Source organism: Pimephales promelas, chromosome 15 (genome assembly GCF_988280905.1).
Source record: "Pimephales promelas chromosome 15, fPimPro1.hap1.1, whole genome shotgun sequence".
Classification (NCBI taxonomy): Eukaryota; Metazoa; Chordata; class Actinopteri; order Cypriniformes; family Leuciscidae; genus Pimephales; species Pimephales promelas.
In genome coordinates, this window is record NC_142783.1 from 31,131,785 (window position 1) to 31,149,932 (window position 18,148).

General features: G+C 36.0%; 1 protein-coding gene across 1 annotated transcript in view; it reads right to left on the reverse strand.

Annotated features, from left to right (window-relative positions):
• Positions 1-18,148, reverse strand: part of tmem63c (transmembrane protein 63C) — a 44,330-nt gene that overhangs the window by 23,789 nt on the left and 2,393 nt on the right. The window contains exons 2-5 of the mRNA XM_039666922.2: positions 6,507-6,774; positions 4,949-5,028; positions 1,660-1,747; positions 603-640 (exon numbers count right to left, since the gene is read on the reverse strand). Of these exons, the coding sequence (XP_039522856.2) occupies positions 603-640; positions 1,660-1,747; positions 4,949-5,028; positions 6,507-6,740 (440 nt within the window). The 5' untranslated portion in view covers positions 6,741-6,774. The remainder of the gene's footprint in view (positions 1-602; positions 641-1,659; positions 1,748-4,948; positions 5,029-6,506; positions 6,775-18,148) is intronic.

Consider the following 18,148-nt stretch of genomic DNA (forward strand, 5'->3'; position numbering starts at 1 on the left):
CAAGTTTTTTTAAAAGTGAACTACTCCTTTAATCGTAGACACTCTTACATGTCAATGACCCATGTGAGTTTTCTAATATCCCAACCTACATTATAACCCCTTGGTTTTGCTGGAGCTTTAGTCAACTAGTTTAACTAAACTAGTTTAACTAGTTTTCAGTGTTTCCAACGAATGATTGGCTTCAGTCAACAATATTCAGTGTGTGTAGCAGTCTTTTTAAAAGACCACACAAATACATAAAGGCGTTGAGGGCTATTATGATTACAAGGAGCCCTCATTCACACAAAAACACACAGCCTCGCCTCACACGGAGTGAGGAAACTCTCAGCATGGCCTCTCGGTCTCCGGGGAGAGATCAAGAAGCTTTTAAAGGAACCAGCTAAATGTGGCACCAACATGCCATCCGGCTCGTCCAAATAACATCTCGGCAACCGTGGAGACAGACTAGCAGCTGGTTTACGCTTCTGAAAGGCTTTTGAGCGTGTCCAGGCGTTGGTAAAGCGCCCGGTCCACCTTCACCCTGTGTTTTCCCTTCTTAATGAGATATAACACGAGCAAACAGGATGCTGGTTGATGACATCACCACTTTCTCGCACACTTACTTCATGTGGGACAGAGATGTGAGCCAGGAACAGAAGCCCTATAAAGAGAGGGAGGGAAGACAACGGTGTCATAAAAAGGTCTGGCATATAAAAACACACACACAGCGCGTCTGGCTAGCTTAGCATCTGTCAGAATCATTTGCTCTTTAACTGAACATGGATAGCGTAACAAGTGGAAAAGGCCATGCAATATATCTTTAACGTGGCTGTGATGTCTTGAACTGTCATTGCACATAAAACGAAAGGAGACAGAGTGAGGTCAGAATTTAAACGGACAGATAGGGTGCGTAAAAGAAAATAGGGTCTAAGTGCACAGGCTATTTTATATGACATCAGCTCTGGGGCGACGCTTCGTAACAGTAATCCACGTCGACAGATTGAACTTCATGTGTGCCTCTTTATGTCTTCACGTATCAGCAGTTTGCATCAACATGAAGACGACAGTGACTTTAAAAGGGTCATGACATGGATATTTATTATTATTTTAATATGTTCCGTAATGTTCACTTAAATAATTGTTTTATATTATAAAAACAACAAAGCAAAACAAAAACAAAACACATTTATATATACCCTTTGTCTGAAATGATCAGTTTTTTAGGGGTGGCTCCTTTAAGGCTTGTGAGTAAACGGCCACTGTTATGATTGGCTAACATAACAGCATAGGAAACAATATCAGTAGGACACGAGTATGTTTTTTGAAAAAAAAAAAAATCATATTAAACCGTCATTTACAGACAAAGGTTAATGAAATCATTTACTTATGGTTTGTGATGCAGCTGCTGTCAGATTCAATGGTTCATCTTTCAACAAAAGATTCTCTCCATTACATTGTGTGATTGGTACACAAAGACCGCATATATGTCAAAAGATCGAGCCTGATTTCTCATGTCATGACACCTTTAAAAAAACTCGATCTATTAATTTTACTCGTTTCATTGATAACGAAGTGCAGGCCTTGTGATGTGAGAGGGATTCTGCACCTCCAAATGTAGTAAATTCAAACGAAGATCCTGATCAAGCATTTCTTAAATGTGTGTGAGGCTTTTTTCCTCACCGTGTCCTTGGTCTCCGAGTCTGAAGGACTGGATTCTGATGGGGTTTTCTCCTTCTCACTTTGTTCTCCATAGAATAATGATGTCAAGCTACAGAACAAAGACAAATAATAAAATGGACGGGTAATAATTTTTCACAAAATACTCTTAAGAAAACCTCACATACTGTTAGAAATGTGGAAATTATTCCCATGTTGAATTATATATAGACCAGGGCCAGTTATGACACTTTTTATTCAATTTTTTTTCAAGATGGGTATATTTTGTTTCTTATAAATATTACAAAAATGTAAGCCTCTCATACCTTAAACTCTTGGCAACAAAAAAGCTACAGTACATTTTCACAATCGTTAGTTAGTTTAACACGCATAATAACATATTGTTTAAAATTTGAGTTCTATATAAATTCAAAAGCAATACAAGATATCTGTATTTCAAATGCAAAACATTATATTGGCCAGCAAAAATGTACTGTAACTGAATTCTAATAATTAATAAATAGACATTTATCCTGAGAATACAGTCGAACTTTTCAGGTAAAATCTACTTTCATTACAAAGTAAAGAAGATAAAATAAAGAAAGAAGAAAGAAGTAGTAGACGCATGCTTGAATCTTATTGCGGTTTTATACTCGTTTAAAAAAAAAAGATAATTTAATTTCAGTTTTTCTGATATTTGCTTTAAAATAAGGTCCCATTAGTTAACGTTAGTTATTGCATAAACTAATATTAACTAAATATTTGCCACAGTATGTATTAATTAATAAAAATATGGTTACAATTTTTTTAAGTTGTCTTGGTTACAGTGTAATAATAATACAATTTATGTCCTGAGTATCGGCAATATCAATAAACAACATATAATTACTATGGGGATTTTAATTAGGTTTAGGGTTTGGTTTTGGGTTAGTTGCATGTAATTATGCATAACTGTAAGTACATGTAATATGTGTAATAAAAATAAAAAAATGCACTGTAAAATAAAGTTTTACAAAAAATACAATTGTTAGTTCAGGTCCATGAAATCATATTAACAGATACAACTTTTGATTTAGATAATGTATTAATAAATGTTAAAATTACATTAACTAAGATTAATACATGCATTAGAATTATTTTTCTTTTTTATAGTTCATGTTAAATAATGCTTAACAAATGTTCACAAATGCAACCTTACTGTAAAATGTTACCAACATGGTTTTAAAGAAATAAGTCTTTGATAACCACAGATAAACCAAGCATTAACTGAACGTTTTGACTGAATAACTGAGGTATAAGAACTCTGAAATCTTCCCATGTGATAATGAAACCTTGTATTATCTATATATCATGTCAGTCAGTGACAGTATTTTCCAGCCTCAATGCCTGTTCCGAAATTACTCAAGTATAATTAGCCTCAAGATCAGAAAATAGTGAACATTTCAGCCCATCAAGTGAAATTCTAGTGCGCACAAATGTAAAAATATTATTACTGTGAGAGCCGGCGCTTTCTCTGTGGGCTGATGCAATGCTTTGCAAATATACACACTGAAAATCACCGGCACATTCGTACATGCTGATGCAGAATAAAGCAACACTGCCAAACCTTTAGAGTTATGATTTATATTTCACACACTGCTCCCACAGGGACACTGTGTGTGTGTGTGAGCTGAAATGTTTTAACGAACATGCTGTACAGGTTTATCACAAATATGAGCAAAAATTCAATGGTATTCTAAAAGAAAAAGAGTAAATGACCATATAAACACTTTGTATAGACCATTTCACAAGATGTAAACAACACTGGTCCAGAAGCACTTCCTGTTTCAGTTTGTAACTGTAACTGTTCCCTTAAAGATGTTTGTTTAACTTTTTGATTCAGTTTTAAATGTTCTGTTGGTTGTATTTTATCCCAGCTTTTATGTAGTGTTAAAAAACTGAAACAGGAAGTGCTTCTGGACCAGTGTTGTTTACATCTTGTGAAATGGTCTATATTGAATATTATATCATAGTGTTGAGACTGCATTAGTTAAGATCTCTAATGACTTATTATCAGCTGCTGACTCGGGACTTATTCTGCCCGACTTGAGTGTTGCATTTGATACTATTTCGCACAGGATTCTGTTAGACAGACTAGAGTCTAATGGGATCTTTGGTTCCCCCTCCGGTCTTATCTTACGGGTCAAACTCAATTTGTACAGCTGAAGCAGTTTCGATCAAATCCTTCTTATCTCACAACTGGTGTTCCACAGGGCTCCGTCTTGGGCCCTCTCTTATTTATCATTTATCTTCAAACTCTTGGAAATATATATATATAAAAATGTGGGATTCAATTCCACTGCTATGCCAATGACACCCACCTTTACCTGTCCTCCAAACAAACTTATATCCTATCAGATTGCTTAGCTACACTGTAAAAATGAATATGCTTTATCTAATCAAAAAATTGTGGCAACAGATTACAAGCAATAATATTAATTGCATTTAACAAATTATAATTGAGTAATAATTAATCAAATCAATTCCTTAAAAGCTGACCATTTAAAATGAGTAAAACTTACAACAACAACCAAAAAAAAACTAATTTTTTTTTCATCATTATGGTGATCGGTGTTTGTTTTAGGTTGGTTTTAAAATTACGGTTTTCTCCTTCAGTGATTCTGCTTGTTAACATCAGGCGTCTTCAATGTTGGCAATATAAAATAAAGAGTTCTTAATTAATCTTTGACACCTGTCTGTTAGTGAGATATTTTTGTGATTTTTTTTTTTTTTTTTTGGTGTAAACTTTACTCATTTTAAATGGTTAACTTTTAAGGAATAATTTGATTAATTATTACTCAATTCTAATTTGTTAAATTTAATTAATGATATTGCTTGTACTCTGTTGCCACAATTCTATTTATTAGATAAAGCATATTCATTTTTACAGTGTAATATTAAAGCTTGGTTTACATCCAGTCTTCTCAAACTTAAAAGTAGTAAAACTCAAAATATACTGCTCAAAAAATTAAAGGGAACACTTAAACAACACTTAAAAAGTAAAAACAAGAAAAAAGTATTTAATAAGAATATTTCATTCATTCAGATCTATGATGGTGTCTTTGAGTGTCATGTTAGGTGCCTATAAATAAAATCTATAAAAATAATAATAATATCATGTCAAATAATATAATGTCCTAAGTAACCAGCAGGTGGCGCCAGGATCTCACACTGACCTGCTAAGCATTCAGTTCACTCAACCACCACACACAGTTGTTCAATTATTTACATCTTTAATGCATTCAGCAAACAGTCAACAGTTATGAGATGATACCTGTCATTTTCCATAAGAAGAGCCAGGCGGCCGTAGTCCCATGCTGCCTTCCTCAAACAGGAGAAAATTAGAAGCAGGAACTGCAATAAAAATAAACCAAAGCTCAGTGATATCAGCATACTGTTCATATCATGTTCAAGATATGAGTGACCTAAATAAAAACTGCTAGTAAATTACATGCACAGTGAACAATATCTAATGCTCATGCATTTTAAAAGATATGATACATTCCAGAATATGGCCAGAAGGCATTGTGCCACTTTAAATGTGTGCCAAAGCTATTGGTATAAACAGATTAAGAAGCATTTGTGTAAGTCGACCCTTGCACTCACTAGACCCCTGAGCAGCAGTAATAATTAGCCATTTCTTTGGCCAGATAGAAACGAGGTGTGTGGTTGTCTTGGAAACTAACAGGCTGTGCGGCCTGCATGCACACTTGTGTTCATAATGACTCCGGGAAGAACAGTCAGTCAATAAAAAAAGACAACAGAAACGCTGACTACTGGGAAGCTACTAGTCTCTATTTAGCTTCCTATGTTGCTTAACTTATCCTAAACTTAAAAGGTGAAGAGTGTTATTTTTTCCTCACTAGCATCACCAAAAATAGCAGCAAACACTCCCTATGTTTATAATTTAATCCTGAGCGATCAACTCAAATGTCCTGTACATAAACTACTGTTTAAAAGTTTGGGGTCAGTGAGTTAAAAAAAATACAAAGATGCATTGAATTGATCAAAAGTGACAGTAAATACTTTTTCATTGTCACAAAAAAAATTATTTCAATTTAAATGCTATACTTAAAACTTTCTATTTATCAAAGAATCCTCAAATTTTCTCAACACAACGCAATTTCAAGTTAACTGTGATAATAATAAGAACTGTTTCTTAAGCACCAAACCAGAACATCAAATAAATGCAGTCTTAGCAGATGTGCTTTTTTTCAAATGAATTAAAGTGTGTTAACTTTTGAGAATATGTGTCTTGTTTCAACTAATTTAGACATTAGGACTTTTTACATAGTGACATTATTTTTACGACAAATTCCCCTCCCAAATTCTCATTAATAAAAATAATCCAATATTTTTTTTTCACATGGGAAGATTTCATGTTTTTTTTTTTTGTCTTACGCGGAGTTTGCGTTGGGGTTTGGAATGAACTACAAGCCAGTCTCTTTGAATCAATCTTCTACTTTTGTGGAAAGTTGACTAAAGTTGTGTCGCTAGAGTTGTCTTCGCTGATACGGAGAATGGCGGCAAAACATAAACAGACGTAGCCAGGCGAGCGTGAACACGCATGACGTCACGCCCGGTCTCATTAATTTTACTGTACAGGATTATAGAGGCAATCGCAGTGATCAGAGAAGGGCTCATTCAGCCCATCAGGCAATTGTTTAAGCATGTATGGGTTAGAAGAACGGCTAGTTTTTACATGAAATGTTGCGCAATGCTCCTATAATGCCAAAAGAGGGTTTGCGCTGACGTAAGCTGTTAGTATATCTGGCCCTAAATGTCATGCAGTTGTAGCAAAACAACGAAATATGTTAGCAGGAATGTTGTACCAGCCACACAACGACGTTGATGGCGAGGACAGTGGGGACTCCTCCAAAGGGCAGGCCCTGCAGGACACTGCTGCGAGAGTGAGAGCGATAACATCTCTCTGCTGTGCTGTTCTCCTCCATCAGTGAGCCCAGGGAACTCCTGACGTCCAGCTCCTCTAAAGGACCGCCACCAGCTGCAGGCCAGGACTCAAACACCGGCTGAGACGACCCCAACAGGTCAGAGCGCACCGCCATGGCTCACGAAGCCCTTCAAACTGTCAAAGCATCACTGAGGAGAGACGACAGGGAACAAGCAACATTAAAGATACGAGCAATATTTTATAAGATAGTAACTGTGAATGTATTATAGTGGCCAATGATGATGTCAACTACTCATTCATATGGAAAACATACGAAATTAGTCAATCAGGAAACATTTGTTAGCTGAAATGGAGCAAAATAAGTTTAAAAAAAATAAGTAGAAGTACTAAAATTTCTAAAACAAGAACTGAAATAAAGCTAAATAGAAGTGTCTAGATTCAAAATGAAAACTAACTGAGAATTAAAATATTAATAAACAGCATTATATAGCCTATCAATCTGATCTCTGACTTCTGATTGCAGACTTTGGTATCTTGGCGAATCAGGGCACAGATTAAGACATCGTTGATTACTCCCAGTGTTGGGAAAGTTCACTTTCTACATGCTGTTCAAAGTTCAATTCACACATATTAAAATGAACTAGTTCAGTTCATAGTTCATACTTCAAAAAATGAACTAGTTCATTTATAGTTCTTTTTTTCCATATGTTAGGAGCTCTCTTTTTTATTATTATTGCCCCAGCCCATATACAACAGAAATGTAAGATTTTTCCCATCCTCACCGACCTCGCCATAAAATCCGTTTAAATGATCATACGACGACTACTCGCTCACTGCTATGTCGACGGCATTTTAATACATTAATTATAATGTATTTACTTAGTGATTTTTTTAAGACACAACTTCTGAAGAAGACAGTAATTGGATTTCCTCAAATTTTTCTGTTTAATTCTGACATTGATGTTGATCTTCATCTTTACAGAGTGCCCTGAGCAGTTAAACCTTGTGCAAAAAGCTGGTACTAACTATGGGGCAATTTGAACAAACATTTCTAAACCTTTGAACAAACACTGGGACAGCTTGAAGAACCATTTTCATTCAGTTTAACAACCTTTATGAATATTGCCCTGAAGCGCATTAACAGGAACACACAAACAGGGTCAACGCTCATTGCTTTGTTTGTTGATATTACAGATAATGTTGTGCCCTAAACTGATGATTCCCATAGTAACAAAACCATCTCCAACTCACACATAGACTAAGCCATGTCACATCAGTCACTTAATCCATATAAAATCACTTTTAGAAACTACATCATCCTCAAGTCATGCAGACAATTTGACTCTTGCAAATCGAATCGACTAAAATGAAAAGCTTTCAAACAAACTATAATTTATGTTGTTTTTTCATTCTACATTGTTGAAATATACATGCACTCTTAGAAGAAAAGGTTCTATTTAGAACCTTAAAAGGTTCTATCAGTGCTACGTATTTGGAACCCCTAAAAGGTTCTATACACTCTTAAAAAAAGGGTTCCTCTGGGTTCTATATAGAACCCTGGGGGTTCCATACTTGGCCAATAGAACCTTTTACCAAAAAAAAAATAGTTCTATATAGAACCATTTTGGAGTTCCATATATGAAGCGGGGGATGGAACCATTTCTGGTTCTAAATAGAACTATTTCTTCTAAGAGTGTGGCTTAAAGTTAGTTATAATGCTGTCATATCCTGTAGTTTGTAGTGTCAATCAAATGGCAATTTGCACTGAAAATGACCTGAAGGCTTAGAAATATATAACATTATATTACATATAAATAATATTTAAATTGACTAAGTTAAGTTATTATTTTTTTTAATTTAAATAGTTTTACAGTCTTTAAAATACCAGATATCAGTCCTCAAGTAAGAACAACTAGCCAGCTTTACAGTATAAAACTACTGGTTTCTAAATCGGGTCACGCAAGCTATCAGTATGAGTTTAAGCTTGCTTTTGATGAGAAAAACCTTGTTGATAGAAAATAATGTCACATCCCCCATAAATGACTAATTTACTACTGTCAGCACAAATAAATAACCAATAGGTTTCTGCACAGTTGCTGACAAAGACGAGCTCTTCCAGTCGGACAGACGGTGCATAAACGGCTCTTTTGCGTAGTACAGTCTGACTCTCCTCTCGCCATACAGGAGAGAAAAACCAACAGCCATTAGTCACAGGTTAAGAAATTATGATGATGATGAGTCAGCAGTTTCCTCCTCTAAACACTGGAGTGTCCACCAGTACACACACACACACACACATGGTATACTATAATATACTACACTAACACATAAGCAATAAGTTCTAACTCCCCCACCCCCCCAAAAAAATGACATTTCCTTTACAGCTACAGCACAAGATTGAAGAATTAAGGTACAATGTTCATTCATTTATAAGTGTAAATTAGATGATGTAAACAGTGAGATCTAATGGGAGACAAACTCATTCCTGAAAAAGTGAAGTGTCATCTCAATCTGTAAGGTGTTTTGTAGCTTACTTGAAAAGACTGAGGATGAGTAAAAGAAACACATTTGCATCTACGGTCGCATTGTTGTGAGGGTGAGCAGCTGGAGATGCTAAGAGCTAAAGCCACCTGAGCTCCTGATGACACGCTGAAAACATGGCACAAAGACACACCTCTCATGTGGCAGAGAATCACTGGCTAGAAATCCAACATGAGAAGAACATTTCTGCCAAGTGTCCAGTACAAACAGATCCTTTACAGCTGCACACTGAATACTTAACACATGTTGGAATTTGAAAATAGGTTGGGTTGGGTTGTCACGTGACCTGGACGCAAAAGAATAGGCAAAAAAAAAAAAAACAGTCATACAATTCAATGGCCATTATTGTAACCCCTCTCCGTTTTGCACTTTGGACCAATGTAGTCAGGGTACATTTTTATATGAGACTGGGATGGAAAATAGCAAAATGGGGCACATCTATAGGATCGTTTTTTTTTTTTTTTTTTTTTCCTTATTTCTTCAGAACTATATTCCCAATTAAGGCAAAGCATATTATAATATATTTATCTCATAAAAATATTTTGTGCCACCTCAATTTGCTTATAGAAAAACTTCATAAAAAGCTGTTTTGATCATGTTCACAAAAGGTCTACCAACTGTGTTCTTTAAAGGAGTAGTTCACTTTTCAAAAAACTTGTGCTGATAATTTACTCACCCCCATGTCATCCAAGATGTCTGTGTCTATCTTTCTTCAGTCGAAAAGAAATTAAGGTTTTTGATGAAAACATTTTCCGGGATTTTTCTCCATATAATGCACTTCAATGGGAACCAAACGGTTCAAGGTCCAAAAGACAGTTTCAGTGCAAACTGCAAACTGTTCAAAGGGCTTTAAATGATTCCAGACGATGAAAAAGGGTCTTATCTATGGAAGCTTGTTTCCGCCACTGAATAAAAAAATATAATAAATAATTGTGACTTTTTATCTCACAATTCTGACTTTTTTTTTCACAATTGCGAGTTTATATCTCACAATTCTGACTTTATTTCTCAGAATTGCGTGATATAAAGTCGCAATTGCGAGTTATAAAGTCAGAATTGTGTGTTATAAAGTCAGAATTGCGAGATATAAAGTCGCAATTCTGAGAAAAAGACAGAAGTGTGATTTTTTTTCTCACAATTGCGAGTTTACATCTCACAATTCTGACTTTATAACACATAATTGCGAGTTTATATGTCGAAATTCTGACATCTTTTCTCAGAATTGTGAGATATAAACTCGCAATTGCGACTTATTAGGCCAATTCTAAGGGGAAAAAAGACTAACTTTTTTCCCCCTCAGAATAGTTTAAATCTCACAATTCTGACTTTATATCTAGCAATTCTGACTTTATAACTCGCAATTCTGACTTTATATCTTCCAATTCTGACTTCATATCTCGCAATTCTGACTTTATATCACGCAATTCTGACTTTATATCTCGCACTTGCGACTTTATTTCGCGCAATTCTGACTTTATATCTCACAATTCTGACTTTCCATCTCGCAATTCTGAGAAATAATGTCAGAATGGCGAGAAGTAAACTCACAATTGTGAGAAAAAAAGTCGCAATTACCTTTTATATTTTTCATTCAATGGTTGAAACAAGCTTCCATAGAAGCGAAACGATCACTTATTTAATAAATAACAAAGTTATAAATAACCGAGTCATTTGGTTCATTCAACGAACGAATTGACTCGGAAAAAGATTTGTTCATTCGTTCAAGATGTTCTTTGGGCCTGGAATTCAATATTAGATTGTCCTGAACTCTGAACCACAAAAAACTTCAGTGCATGTTTGCAGAGTAAAAGCATTTGTCAGCTGAAGCTCCATTACCTGCTTGAGCAAGCACATGATCTTGAGTATGAAAGACGGAGAATGACTTGAGACAGCAAAAGGCAAGACAGGAATAACACTGTGAACTCTAATCCACCCGCTTAATGAAACTTGTCAAATCACAAGGATAAAGACAAAAGAGTATTATGTCCCCTTGAAACAACTAACAATTACTTTAATGAAACAATATCAGAGTCTGGTCGCTCTACCACGGAGTTCACCGAGTCATATTTCAACATGCTTTTATCCTCACAGTGCTTGTTGCTTGCATCTTTTACTGCAAAGTCACTGAATCTAGGTTACATTCCTTCAAAATCAGCTCTCAGATCCTCAGGGCTCATGAATACAAATAAGTCACAGCGTCACATTCGTTTTGCATTTCACTTGATGCATTTTGGAAGTATTTATCCATCCAAAATAGAGAGGTGGAGGATATTGCTATAACAACTTGTGCTTAAAATTTCAAAAAAGGACATTCTACAAATAGTTTCAAAAGGAATTTCTAAAATAGTTCAAGAGATGTAATTTCCCTAAATATTATGGATTTGATTTGATTTATTAGACAGTTAAAAAAAATGCATACAAGATGCCATCACAGTGGCATTGTACATTTATAAGAACTGTTGAGGATAACACAAGAAAGTTACAAACTTATTTACATAGTGGATGTAATATTTAACATCCAAAAATCCATACATACATAGCTTTCTTTCTTTACCAATAGAGTCGCACCACATGACATTTAACCTCTGATTCTTTAAAATTATCAGGGTCTGCAGACAGTCCTCTCTCTGATATTTTCGTCTGTATATTCCTGCATCTTATTTGAACCACATTGATTCTGCGGGAAACAATTATATTTGTATTTCTGTCATGACATCTCTCAGAGTGTTTTGCATTGTAATGGATATGACGGTTAATATGTTTTGTCTACGCTGCTGCTGTTATAGAGCAAGTACAGGACTTGCTACTGCCAATACATACACACACACACACAACACGCTGCTGTGCGCATGACGTGCTGCTGCTGGACAATATAGCGTACATAAATCACCCGTGGCAGATTTATTGTATACAGGTGGAGTTCAATGAGAAATAGCTGTGCTAATGCCAGTACAGTAACATGTTCCTGTGCAGCATACAGTCTTTAAATTGAACAACACGACTCAAAGTCCAATACAAACAGGTCATTTCCGTTCACTCAAAATCACATACATTTGAATTTTCAAATATAAAAGCATATTTCACTAAAAATATAAAACTCATTGTGTCATAGACTAAATAATTTAGGAGATTTTACATGATTGATTCGGGTAGATTGCATTAAAGAAATCAAGCCTTAAAAAATTGCTTAAAATATCAACTTGTTACCACCATTTTTTTTTTAAGTGGATATGCTAAAAATCCTTGCTAGGCAGGAAATATTGCATTACTTTTCCCATTTCCCCCAATCAAACTTCAGACAGGAATCACTGCCTTGATTTGCTGTGACTGAACGAATGGATTAGCAACAGAATATCCAAGGAGCATTCGGCCAAGATGAGAGAAGCCCTCCTCTAGAGATCCCACCACCCACAACTGACATTCTCATCTTTCAGTCGGTAATCCAGAGATCTTAAAGGCATAGTCCTCGGGTAGATTTGGTGGCATAATGAATCCGCAAAGATCTGTGAGATGATAATTAAATATGCTAATTAGAATAGAACAATTTTAAATATGTACTGAGGAATAAGAGTGACAGAAATAGTTTTTCGCATGTTGATAAGCGGTCGCTAGGGTGTTCTGGGTGGTTGCTAGGGTGCTTATCGGTGGTTTCCACTGTGTTCCTGTCCACACAGTGTGTTATAGCACAAATGCTGTTGAGCATCAAAGTTTAAAGTCGTGTTACAATTCACAGGGTCCCCACGCAGTTTCACAGCTCCCTACAAACTCAGCAGGGGTTGTCTGGACTCTGGAGAAGTTCACTTCACTTGATTATATCTGTTCATTTGGAATGCCCTGCTACATCAAACATGATGACACTTGAATCACACAGATTAGAGGTGTCCAATATGAGGACAATTTATACAGTATATTTCTGTTATGACAACTCTCAGAGAGATTGACAAGATAATAGATATATGGAGCTAATGTATTTGGTCTTGGGCTGCCAATACATTCATAGACATGATGCTGTACGCATGTAGAGCATGCTGCTGTTGCACATAAAACATATGAAATAACAAGGGGTGGGAATCTCTAAGCACCTCACGATTCGATTTGATTCGATTACGATTCAGAGGGCTGCGATTCGATCCTAAATCGATTATCTGAATCTTTAGCCTACTTTGCTTTAAAAGTAGGCTACAAAGTAGTGACTAGGGTTGGGTATCGAGAATCGAGTATCGATTGGAACCGGGACTAACTTTTCGTTTTTCCCGGAATCGTTCAAAAGTTAAAATTTCGATTCCTAGTTTCGATATTCACAGTCCGCCGAGCAGAAGAAGAAACCGCTGAACAACACCAACGAAGAAAGTGTTGGCATAACCGCGCGAGTCGAACATGAGTAGCTTACGTCGGCGGTCCAAAGTGTGGCTTCACTTTTCTAAAAATAACGAAATCTCGGCAAAATGCAAAATTTGTGACAAAAGGAGTATTTGTGACAGAAGAACTATTTCCTTCAGAAAGACCGTTGGTTAGCAAGGTTAGCTAAACTTTTTTGACCCTGCCTCTTAAAAGAATCGGAATTGAGAATCGTTAGGAACCGGAATCGAAACAAGGAATCGGAATCGGAATCGTTCAAATTCAAATGATACCCAACCCTAGTAGTGACCCATAAAGAATTAACATACAATACATTTTATTAACATTGCAATGAACCAAAAGGCTCCTTTCCCCGTTTCATTTTATAAGCCAAAATATTTCCACACGTCAGCTTTTATGAGCGTGTTGCCGTTCGGATTTTGCGCTCAGCCATCGCGTCTCTGTTATGTTGTGTGCACGTCACACACGGTCCGGCCACTGCACTTCCGCGCTTCCGGCCGCCAAAAAGCAGACTATTGAGAATGAGGAGTCACGTGCCTAATTGGGCGGGGTCTGAGCCGGTCGGCCATGATGGTAGGTGACGCTATCGGTTACCAGGGTTTTTATCGGTTTTTAACGCAGCAGTTACTTCCAGGCATGGTAAAACAGTGCGTATTGCGAGAAACTCCTCTACTACCGAGCTAAAAACACACGTAATCAATACTGTTTTGTCGTGGGAATCCTACCAACATGGCGGAAAGGGGAGGGGCACTGTAAAATGACGTCAACTCCTCGTTCTCAATCTGACGGTTTTAGAAGATTATCAACCAAAAACTAAAAAACAGATCCAGCCTCTATGTGAGATCGGCTTTTATTTACCCAAACCTGCAGCCACATCAGGCGTGTTCAAGAGACTAGGCGTGTTTGGGACTGGGATTTGAAGTTTAACGTTATCTAAAAAAATTGTATTTATTTTTTTGAAAATCGATTTTGACATTTGTGAAACGATTCAGAATCGTCCACGTCCGCATCTCGATGCATCTAAGAATCGATTCCCCCCCACCCTTGTGCTATGTAGATAACGATGTGATCGCTAACAAATTGAGTTAAGGACCTATCAGCCTGCGCCCTCTAGAGTTTAATGACCAAACTTGTATAACTTGTATATTAAAAAGGACATAATTTTCATAGACATTAGCCTAATGCATGTAAACTCGCGCTCGGTCGTATGTATTTTCTCGTTATTTCATCTGACTCCATAAAATGAAAAGGTTTTTAATGACATCTGTGCATCATTAAATATAGCCTAAGCGAAGGTTTGACTAATTCCTTTTAACTCTAATTAAATAATATAAAAGTCAGTTAGAAGAAGAATCATCAAATGTAACAATGTATTATGTTAGGTAAATTTATCATCAGTTCAAAGATTATCAATACAAAGCATCAAATGTTCTGGAATAAAAAAGAAGACGAACCCGACATTAGGTCTCACGGGCTCATCTGAAGTAGCCTACAGAAAATGCCCTGATCTTTATTTGCATTTCATTATATAGCCAGACCTAATTTCATATGCAAACATGAGTTCACAGTGACGCAACAATAAATATGGATCTCGTCTAATGTATTAGTAGTGTTTTCCTACGCAAACTATGCTAATTATGATTTCTCATGGTTGTACAGAAGTGCTTCTATCTTTTTGGTTAAAGTTTGAATGATGCACATTTTATATGGACTTTCTTCTTCCATAAACTGTAAACTATGCAGTGATGATTATTGTATGTGCTTTATGTTCCATTGAGATCTATTCTTGACAGAAAGGATGTGAGTCATAAATGCTGTAATGCGACATCTAAGCAGCAATCTGGCTTCTCACTCACTCTCTTACACACACGCGCGCGCGCGCGCAAGCCAATATTAAAGATAAAGTGTGTAATTTTATGATGGTACATTACTTTCTTCTTGCACAACTCCATGTAAGCCATATTTAAGTTAGTTAAAGGTATCATGCATTGGTGTGGATACTATATAGTTTTGCTATAGTTATCTTTAGGTTTTTACACATAATATTTTTTTTCTCAAAATCAATATTTTCAATTACTCAAATCAATCTCTATTTTTATTTCTAAGTTGATTTAAGTTAATTTTTAAGTATTTTTAAGTTTAAGTTGGCATGAAACTGAAGTTGCTTTAGTCTTTTCTTTCCTATTGTGACGTATATCTGAGGGAAACTGCATCTCGAACGGTTTGGTTTTGTCAATGTTCTTATGAATATTACTTCAAGGTCATTAGCTTTAATAAGTAACCATTGAGGTATGATAACTGGCTCGGATGGTTTATACTATCTCAATCATATATTCTAACCTCTGTCTGATAGCAAGGACACTACTATTTCTTACACTGTGTGAAGGCCTTGGGTGCCAGTATCTTTTTGCGTATGCATGTGTGGGTGTTAGAACGAGACAATATTGCACCAAAGATAATATTAGAAACAAACGCATATGACGTCCTTACACTAAAAACATTGCAATGATGACAAAGTACTGACAAATAGTGGCACAAACTGTCTACATGCCAGCTGTTGGATGTTTCTATGAACGTCACGTCATCTATGGAAGACGAAGCGCTCCATCTAACCATATCCTACCACTACCTATGAGAACTTCCTATAGCTCACACTCCAGCCTCTGCACACTTTGTGTACTGCAGCGGGATGTATCAACTTTCAATCTCAGCCAAGTGCACCATCAAATATTCATGCCTGTGCTGCCTGGAGATGCCAGATACACATTTTACTAAGGGTTATTTGTTGTGTTTTCTCAGGAATGCATTACAGGCTTTTGATCACTGAACCACTGGAGAGAAAGCAGCAGTCAGAAAACGACTAAGCAACATCTCTACAACCTCTGCAAAAGCACCTTATGAAGGAATCACACCTGCTGGCTAAAATTAAGGGTTTGGCACAATTCCCAACAGCTGTTTTCGCTGAAGTATTTATTTGTCTGACTCTGCTCACATCTGCCCCTTCCCTCACATTGTATCAATGAGGTAAATTTTGGTTCATATTTGTCACTGATGAAGAATAAAAGTCAGAACCGGAGACGATAGTGCATTGCTGTTGAGACCATTAGTAAGATTGCCATCATGGCTTGCTCAAATGTTCTTAAAGCTGATAAATATCATAAGATGACGCTGAAACCAATCAGAGATGGCAATCAAATTGTCTAATGCACTCTATAGCTCTGCTAACTTGACTAACAACATAAACTTATGTTTAAAAAAAATAACAAATTATGAATGTTTTATGGAGGTGGCAGAAATGCATGGTTGCATTCACAAACGTAGGCATCTGACTTGTTGCCTCGCTGCCTTATCAGGCATTGACTTTGTAGGCAGTGTAACGATTAATGATTTAAGCAGAACAGAGAGACGTTTGGTGATAACTAAGCAAATATTTCATTACTACAATAGTCTTTTCTCGCTGGAAAAGACATCAGAAGTGGAAAACATTGGTCAAAAACTGACCACGTTCATATATGACGGTTTGACCTAAAAATATCAAAATTGAAAATACTGCGGAGACAAAGACACCTACATCTTGGATGCCCTTGAGGTAAGCTAAAACATATCAAAAGTTGATTTCAAAGTGAACTATCCCTTTAAAATTTCTGAAATATTGGATTGTTTTAGCATACTTTTTTTGGCCACACACTTTAGAGCTCCATTTAGTATTCAATTGAGTCACAGCGCTACTGAATTCTTTCTAAATTATCTTCTGGGTTTGCAAAGACATGAAGGCGAGTGAAATTCTACAATTATTTTACAGTTTTTCATCCTACACTTACTTGGACAACATTTCAGTCATATCTGAATCAACGAAATCATATCGAAATCAACTTGAAATGATGATCAATGAGATACTTTACCAATTGGAGAATCTCTGCTGAGATCTTCATGATACCTTACACATAATAAATCTACATTAAATTTTATATTAAATGGCTGCTCTTTACTTTATTAAATTACATTGAAGCAATGCAAATAATGTTAAAAAGCATATTAACTTGATGAGACTTTAATGTACTTGGTTTAAAAAAAAATATTAAAATGAACATTAAAAAAAATAGTATAGTATATGAAGAGTTCAGATGCAAAAGCCTCTAAATGCCATTTGAAATTTTTTATCAAGCTTGTATATTTAAGTTCAGTAATTTCACTTAAATGACAATTAATAGGTAATTATCATTGCCATTTAAGTGAAATCACTGAACTTAAATATACAAGCTTGATAAAAATGATCATTTTAGAAGAAAATTTCAAATGGCACTTAGAGGCTTTTGCATCTGAACTCTTCATATGTCTGTTGATAAAGTAAGGTAATGCTGATTCATATGCTTTAATCCAGAAAACCATGCAAATTGCAAACATCAATTATTTGGAACATGAAAACCATACACCACTGTGTGTGAGAGCCAGAAGTTCACCCATCCGGTGCAACTCAAGCAAAAACCAATTCAAGCAAGGTGCCACTAATATCTCTCCTTTAATGAGAGTAGTAAGGACCAAGAGCTGAAAGAGACATCAGCCAACAGCAGATGTTTCAAATGATGATTTATGCATGATCCAATTATGAGCTTCAACAGCATTCTGTCATAAGTGCAGTGACATTTCGACTACTATTAATTG